General features: G+C 45.9%; 1 protein-coding gene across 1 annotated transcript; it reads left to right on the forward strand.

The window, feature by feature from the left end:
- The first annotated feature begins 1,750 nt into the window (after positions 1–1,750).
- LOC112122740 (G-protein coupled receptor 35-like) lies at positions 1,751–2,737 on the forward strand. The gene has a single exon (XM_024221464.1). The coding sequence runs from the start codon at positions 1,751–1,753 to the stop codon at positions 2,735–2,737; it is 987 nt and encodes a 328-aa protein (XP_024077232.1).
- Positions 2,738–9,165: the final 6,428 nt, after the last annotated feature.

Genomic DNA, 9,165 nt, shown 5'->3' on the forward strand with positions numbered 1-9,165 from the left:
TGAGAATCAAACCCATTGATTGTAGTTAGGAGTTTTACCCGGAAAATGAATGAAAACTGTAAGGAGATTTGGTCCTTAATTTTTATAGGCCATGATACAAAGCACTGGCTTTGGGGTGCTGGTATCACATAAATACTGTAGCAATACAGTTGACTTGACTGCAATCTAAATTACTAATTCTCTCTGGATCGCTCCATCACTCTTCTTCTCTATGACCTGCCCTCTGCACTATCCCACTGTTGGTCTGAAACACCCACACAGATGTGTAATCCCTTGGAAGGGCCAGAGGACATCGCTTCTCTGTGCTAGGACCACTACAACGAACTTCTCCATTCCATTTTTGTGCACGCTGGGGTTCTCCAGTCACAGCTGTATGATGCAGGAAGTATTAAGGGCCAGATCCTCAAAGGAATTAAGGCATTGCTCCTCTCAGCATTGCAACACATAACCCCTAGGTGGCCTACTGCCTAGTGGAATCCTCAGCCCCAAGCTAGGTGTTCAGGCTGTCCAGACAATGTCTGGGCAGCAGAGCTAGGCACCTAAGAAAGGGATCCTTAGAAGCCAGCAAGCTGAGCATGGAGCTGCCTAGAAGGCAGCCAGGAGTGAAATGCTGAGGAAAGGGACAGGAAGAGGGGCCTAAGCGGCTGACATGGTGCACCTGCCTGACAAGCCAGAGATAGGCATCTCTTGCCACTCAGGATCCTCAGCCACAGATGCTCATCTGGAGTTAGGCACCTACGTCAGGTCAGCCTCTTCAGTAACCCATGCCCTAGCAGCTGAAACTGTCTCTCTCACTCTCTGCCTCCTGGTAATGCTCATTACCTCTCTCACACTCAACCTACATTTCCCTGTGCCCCCAGCTGTTGTTTTGTGTGATTGCTGTGCTGCCCTCCACCCCCGCCTGCCCACACACCTATTGGTAGTCTGCATCTCTGGCCCCCCTCCTGAAGGGTCTGCCAGGTATCCAGGCTCAAGCATGCTCAGAGCACATCTACAGGATTGGGCCCTGCTGACAAGACAGCATGTTCCCCTACCTAGTTTGAACATCCTGCTTCAAGGCCTCCAAGCAGCATGTTAGCTGTGCATTGGTGTCAGGGCTGAGGCAGCTTTGTGGCAGAAACTTAGATATCTAAGGGATTTAGGCCCCTACAAGGTTAGATGGTAATTGAACAGTGGTTTTGAAAATGTCAGTGGCACCTAAATGGTGGGCTTAGGAAACTAAATACCAGTGAGGATCTGGGCCTAAAAGTATAGAGAAGTGGGTTGGTCATTCACAAACTGCTGCTTAGGGATAGGATATTGGCTGACTGGATGTCACCAAGAGATTGGGTGTGAAGAGGCATATTGTTGAAGACAGGAAAAAAGAGGGGCTGTGTGGGTCTATTGAGAGTTTCACGAGTTCAGAAGAAAGGGTTGTATGAAATTCTCAAAGAGAGTAGGGTGAGAGGGTTGTATATTTATGCCACTTGGAGTTGAGTACCCAATACCTTTGGAAGTTCAGATACTGTTTAGATAAACTTCTTGCATTTTTGGTCCTTGGGAAATGAAAAAACCTTTGCAATATGATTTTGTATGAAACAGTAGAAGGTGGAATCACTGCACTGTAGTGCCAGGGGGCTGGGAACACCAGAGGAAACCTCTGGACCACTAAATGTGAATATTAGAAGAATAAATAAGTTGTAAATTAATCACCAGTGTGTTCTGTTGTATTTCATAGCTCATAATTCTTCCATTGCAGTAACTACTTAGGATGAACTGCAGCAACCTCACCGTCACAGCAGTGCAAGAAAAACTTAACCTTTTACAACTGATTATTTACATCCCAATTATCTTTTTTGGAGTTATATTTAATATCATTGCCTTCTGGGTATTCTGCTGCAAGCTGAAAAAATGGACAGAAACCAGAGTTTACATGATCAACTTGGTCATTGCAGACTGTTTTCTCCTCTTCACCTTGCCTTTCATTGTGCATTTTCACAGGACTAGACATCCCATAGATAAACTGTGCTATGTCATACAGACTATATATTTTACAAACATGCCCGTAAGCATTTATATCATCACCCTTATAGCCGTCGACCGATTCATTGCAATAAAGTACCCCCTGAAAGCAAAGAATTTCAGGTCCCCACTGAAGGCAGCTGTTAGCTGCGGATTTCTTTGGATAATAATAATAATTTATGCATACTTCAACCCACGATTTACTAAGGAAAGTGCAAACATTTGCTTTCGGAAAACTTCTGATGACCCTGCAGAAACTATACTGTTGTCAAGTATTTTGGGTTTTTTTATACCACTAGTAATACTGAGTTTTTGTTCTATTCAAGTCATCCGGTGTCTGAAGATGAAGAAGAACATGAGTCCACCTGAAGAAACATCAATCCAGAAGGCTCTCTGGATTGTTTCTATGAACCTGAGTGTATTTATCATATGCTTTTTACCTTTTAACGTCGGGCTACTTGTTAGGTATGCAATGGACGCAGCTGGAGCTGCCTGCTCTTTACGCCGCAATGCAAGCCTTTTTATTCGTGTGGCTGCATGGGTAGCAAACTCGAACTGCTGTTTGGATACGCTTTGTTATTACTTTGTAGCCAAGGAATTTCAGGAAGCTTCTTCTCTGTTACACCCTTTTAAATCTCTGACGTCTAGATCAAATCAAAGCCAAATCACAACCACAAATGCGCTAAGTGATCACAAAAAAATGCATGATAGAGGGGCGGATCCACAGCTGGTATAAATTGTCATAGCTCCACTGACTTGCCATAAAGTCTGTTATTATCGTGGGTAATAGTCACAAAAACTTCCTCAAAGTGTACCTGAGTCTGATCTCACTTATACTCATCTTACAGCATTCTGACTCGAGTGATTTCAACAAAATTACTTCTGATTTATACCAATGTAACTGAGATTCCAGTCAGGATCAATGTCTCTCTTTGAAGTCTCTCTATGCATATGCGTATTTTATTATTGACATGCTTTCCTTTGCATATACAGCATTAACTGGCTAACTACAGGAAGCTTTCTCGCATCAGTACAAGGGTCAGTTAGTTTCTTGTACTGCTGTTTGTAATAAAACCGATGCAGTATCAGAATGTAAATACTGAGATGTGTATATTGGGTTTGCATAATTTACAATATGCTATTTTCCTTCCTGCTGCTCTCAGGCAAACAGTATACATTTGAAGAATGAAGCTGCCATCAATCTCAATTAGCAGAATTATCACCAACACTAGTCAAATACTGGTGTAACCCCCCCATTCCTCCCTGGGTGACTCGGGAGCAGGCAACACTCACCTATGTGCCTGGGTGCCTGATGTTGTTGACATTAAAGGACATCCTGAGTATCCCAGTGGTGATGTTGAATAGGTGGGAATCCTCTATCCACCCCTTTGCTGCAGTCCCTTTACTCCTAAAGGAATTTAAATTTAGCAGTGCCTCCACCTACTGGCCCCTGTACACACTCAATGGCATGCCTTGGGAACCTCCAGGAATAAACCTATTCTAATAATAATCAGTGGCATGTGTCTAAGTCAAAGCCCCTGCAGGCTCTCAGCAGCACCTCCTGGCTTCCTAGCAGCAGCTCCTGGTATGGACAGAACCCCACACCAGCAATCTTGCTCCTTTCCCCAAAATGGCATCCACCACCTCTCTCCCTCCACTCCCTGGAAGAGGAAGTGTCTCACTCTTTCCCCAAGGCATCATGGGAGTTGTGGTCTCTAAGGCTAAATTGCAGCACACAGGATCTTCCCAACTGGAACACTGCCAACAACGTTCAGAGGTCCGTCTAGTAAAGGGAGCCTACACTGCTGATATGAGAACAAGGCTCAATTTCTGTGGAAGAAGTTTTGTGTTAATCTGGTGCCTTGTACAATTATGGAGGTTTTTCTCCCCTGTTTGTAATAATAATAATTAAAGGGTCTAATATTCTATGAAATGAGGGAGATGTGCAAAGTATTGTGTGTAGTGTGACTTGGAAAATTATATGAAGTGAAATAGCAACAATATGCATAAAAAGTGAAGAAATGAGACTATGATCTCACGGAATGAATTTCTACAGAGTTCAGTAACAACCTTATAAGGGTAGTCTTACAGTGGGAGAGGAAGGTGCTCTCTGCTGCCATCATCTCATGACCCGGGAGCAGAGCTAGTATGAGCGTACTTCAGTGGCATTCACTATGCCAGTGTGTTCCTTTGAACAATTTTTGGTTATTCATTTCAGTTTTGGATGTCGGGGTAATGAAATGTTCCTCTTATTGTGTGATTAAAAGGTAGCTAAACTGTACTTAATACACCCTGAGTGAGGGGCTCACCAAAACCACAACCTCAATTATGTACCCCTGTGAAGCGGCAGCAGCATGTGGCCATGAGCTGGAGAGAAGAAGTGGAAAGGGGTTCTACTTCGTAGGAAGGAAGGAATCCTTGGTGGTGTCGACTCTGCTCAAGGGTTCTAAATGCCCTTCCTCCACAGTAAATGATGATAGCATTGTGAAAGATGATGTGGATGTGATTATAGCAGTGGCAATGATGTTCAGGGGTTCCAAGGTAAAATATTTAGTTTTCCCAAGTTTCTGGTTGGATGCTGAAGCCAATGGTGCGTGTTAGTTTTAAGAGGAGCCCCATGATATTTAAACCGAGCTACTGTTGCTTCTGTTAGCACCTCATAGAAAGGTCACTTGTAGAAGGAATTTGTTTAGGGAAGTCCTATTGCCAGTGTTATACAGGAGGTTAGCCTAGATGATCACAATGGTCTCTCTGGCTTTATAATCTATGCAAATTCTAGCCACCCTCTGGAGGAGGGTCATATTCTGCCACCCTTATGTTGAGTAATAGTACTTTGCTGCATGAGTAGTTCCATTAATCATGCTAGCACTACCTCTGAAGTGAGGCACTAAGTCAACGTGAGGGTGACAGAATTCAGCCCTAAGAGACTGATGGAGGAAAAAAGCGATGATGAATTAGCAATTGGCTGAATGAGCATGGTGTGCAAATGAAGGTGCATTTTACCCTAGCTGCGAAGTTAGGAGCTGTTGCCGACTTCACCAAATGTCAAGTGTGGGCCCGTATGAAGTTTTGGTTCAGACCCATGTCTAATTTCTATTTGAGAATTAATGGAGCAGTGGGTGTGAGCATGTGTAGATGGGGCATTGTGAATTATTATTTGGGTTTCTTTGCTTCCATCATCTGGTGAAGGAAAACTTGACTCCTCTTGCTGTGTAGGAGCCTAGAATTGATTACATTGTGCATGTTACATGGCATTTGAGTGGAAAACGATATGATGAATGGGCTCAGTCAGTGAGGGTGAAAGTCAGGCTCATTTGCTTGAGTACAGCAAGCCCGTTGCAGTGAAACATTCCCAAGTCTATTTCCAAACTGTAATGCTGGAGCCAGCAAGCTACTTCGTCTACGGTGCAGCCTCCGGAGGTGATCAGGGTGCATTGTGGCTCACCATCCATAAGAATTAACAGGGGGAGATGCTGATATAACTCTGTGCATACCCAAACTCACCCATATAACGATGAGTGAGGCAAAGTACTTAAGCATGTGAAACGTCCTATTGCCTTCAGTGGGGCTGCATTGGTGCTTAAATGCTTTGCTGGATTGGGCCTGGGAAGGCTTGAAAAAGAAATGCATTTGGGAGGCATACAAAAGAACGCAGACCTTCATCGGCACAATACCCTTACCTTTAACCTCTCAGAATACCCTGAATGACCTCTCAGGAGGAGTGTCAGCCTGTGTTAAAGACAGTAGCACCTTTTCCATAATAATATCATTGCAGCATCCACATGGCCATTCAATTGGATTAAAAAATAAGGCTCTAAACTCTGATGCTTTAAGGAAATAAGACACCACACTCACCAATCAGAATTTGGGAGAAAAGTCCCCTATGGGCAGATTATTCTAGCATTGTCTGCTACTGGGTTTCTTGACCTTGCACTGCAACATCCGGTACAAGCCATTATCATAAATAGGATACTGTACTAGATGATCTACCAGCCTCACCACTATGCTATTTCCTATGTCCCATGCGTCGTCTCCTCTCTCTATAGCATCCATGCAAGGCCAGACATAATCTGACCCTACATTAGAGGTGGGCAAAGTGCAGATACAGAGCTGAACGCTTTCAAAGGCCGAGTTAAAGCCCGTCTTTGTTTGGAGCCTCTCTTCACCAATCTGCCTGCGCCTTTCCTTCAGCCCGTTATTTAATAGACAGCTATTGCCACACGAGGTCATAAACATATTGTATAAAAATAGGCAGTTATAAGTAGCTTGACCTGCGTCTCTAAGAGGATGAATGTGATCAAGGTATTCACTTACATTTAACATGAGCCCAACTGCATCCATTTTAATTTTTTTAAAAATCAGTTATTCCCTGCACCTCCCACCTCCCCCAAGAGCTAACAGATGGTATTTAGTCACTTGCAGCAGGTAGTTATCAGTGAGGGTCACGTTTTCAACCCAGTGCAAAAGGCTATCTGCCTCACTGCCTTTTCATTGATTAGTGGCCAATGGTTAGTGCATTCCTCAAACTGGAAAGAAACAATGTAGGACAGGGGTGGGCAAACTATGGCCCGCGGGGCTGGATCCAGCCCGCCAGCCATTTTAATCCAGCCCTCGAGCTCCTGCTGCGGAGTGGGGTCTGGGGCTTGCCCCACTCCGGCGCTCCAGTTGGGAGCAAGGTCGGGGGGCTGCTCTGCGCAGCTCTGAGAAGCAGCGTCATGGCTCCCACTCCGGCTCCTACATGTAGGGGCAGCCAGGGAGCTCAACTCTGCATGCTGCCCCTGCCCCAAGCACCATTGGCTGGGAACCGCAGCCAATGGGAGCTGCAGGAACAGTGCCTGCGGACGGGGCAGCGTGCAGCAGAGCTGCCTGGCCGCGCCTCCGCGTAAAAACTGGAGAGGGGACATGCCACTGCTTTTGGAAGCTGCTTGAGGTAAGCGCCGCCCGGAGCCTGCACCCCTGAGCCTCCCTTTGTGCCCCAACCCCCTGCCCCAGCCCTGATTCCCCCTTCCGCCCTCCGAACCCCGCCTACACCCCGAACTCCTCATCCCCAGCCCCACCCCAGAACCCGCACCCCCAGCTGGAGCCCTCTTCCCCCCCCCCCCCCCCCCCCCGCACTCCACCCTGCCCGCCCCAGCCCGGAGTCCCCTCCTGCACCCTGAACTCCTCATTTTTGGCCCCGCCCCAGAGTCTGCACCCTCCAGCCATCTCCCTCACCCCCTCCTACACCCCTACCCCAATTTTGTAAGCATTCATGGCCCTCCATACAATTTCTATACCCAGATGTGGCCCTCAGGCCAAAAAGTTTGCCCACTCCCTGCTCTAGGAGGAAGAGGGAAACACAGGAGAGGCATTGTCACTTAAGCCACACAGTATCCTTATTGCCCATTGTGCAGGGTGTGTCTGAGTCACAATGTCTCTGGGGGGGGGGGGGGCTCTCCTTCAGAGGTGCTGTTTACACGCTATCACTTAATCAGGGCTAAAAGCACACAGTAGCCATCTATGCATAGGCAAACTGTAAATTTAAGCTTTATATATGTTTGCAAAATCAACAAAACAGTTGAGTGATGCAGGTCAGCATTTGTAAACTTTTCTCTTGCTTGATGATTCGCAGCAAGTAGCCGCTCCATCCTATTGAAAAGTTTGGGCCAAAAATATAATGGGAGTTAGTGCAATGGAGTCAGGTGAGAGCTTCAGAGACAGCGCTGCCATTGGGCAGGAAGTAAGTTTAACACATAGCAAAAATGTTGGGAGGTTAGTGACTGTGTGGGTTTTTTCTTTTTCTTTTTTAACGTCAGAGTAATTGGCAATTGATTCTGTGCACAGAACACTGGGCAACATCTGTTGGAGCAAGAAGGCCCCTTTATTGTTGTGTGGAGGCTTTTCTTGCAGTAGTTTTGTCCACTGCAGGTAACTTTTTCATTTTTTATCTTGAGCCTTGTTTTATTTTCACCTGTTGACTACAGTGCTGCAGTGCAGTTTGTTTCCTTTCTTTTGAGGGCATGAAGGGGGCATGGGACAATTAATTTGAGGCAGTTTGTGTGATTGATGCAATATTTAGAAGGCACCTTCTGGGTTTGTTGCATGTTTTTATACACCTTAGACTGCACTGGTTTTCTCTGACTATGGGTTGGATCGGAACACCCTTCCACAGGGCCCCAGGAGATGGGTTATGATAGCCCAAGGTACCTGTAACTTCAATTTTGTTTAAGGGCCCACACCCAGCCAGCATTGCACCAAAAACCAAGCACACTGGCCAGGATGGAAGCAAAGTTACAGTGCGGGGGGAGGGGCGGAAGTGGTTGCTGAGTCATTGCCTGTTTCACTAAGGATCCTTGACACAGACAAAAGCTGATCTCACCTGGTGTAATGTTACCTTTGCCCTCCACTGTCCCTTGGGTGCTTCGTCCCTCTGTGGAGCAGGCCATGGTAACATAAACAGGTAGAATTTGCACCTCCTTACAGGAGAGTGAATCTAGTTCTTTGGTGTAGTTTTAGGGCTGAATTTCACTGCGCGTTCTAGGTGCTCAGCACCTTTGAAAATCAGGCCATTTTTACATGCTTATTTCCTGTGCTGTTTTCTAGTCATTTCCCTTTCACACTGACAGAAAAATAATTCTAGCACTGCAATATTACCAGCAAAGACTTAGGGCCACGATTCCCAGTTGTGTTGCCTGTCTCAGTGTACATTTATACCTTCATCACTAAAAGCCCCTGACATTCTGCTTTTCAGCACTTTGTGTGGCTAAATGGTATTCTCCGTTCAATGCTTTACCGCAGACCACTCTTTACCATGGGAACCTTTCATTTTTCACAGAGCCTGGTTCATAATATCAAACATTCTGGTTTTCAAAGGTGACCTGCAAAGAACAAAAAATGACTGAAAATTAAAAACTAGTTTGTGCGATACCAAGGAAAACCAGCAAATAGCAGCTGGTTACAAATCTAGGGCTCCAGTGGGGCCCGGGTCTGCAGTAGGGATAGAAAGCGAGGAATTTTGCTCCTCGCCTCAGCTGCTCTTTTTCCCACTTCTTATGCTTCCCCTCTGCCAATCAATCATTTTTCAGCATCTGCTTTTCCCTTTCCACAGAAGATTCCTGAGGCTCAGGCTAGGGAAGAGGCCAGTGAGGATGAGAGAACAGAAGAAGGGGCAGGAAACGGGGGTTT

The sequence above is a fragment of the Terrapene carolina genome, unplaced genomic scaffold, assembly GCF_002925995.2.
Source record: "Terrapene carolina triunguis isolate 2854851 unplaced genomic scaffold, T_m_triunguis-2.0 Scaffold88, whole genome shotgun sequence".
Lineage (NCBI taxonomy): Eukaryota > Metazoa > Chordata > Testudines > Emydidae > Terrapene > Terrapene triunguis.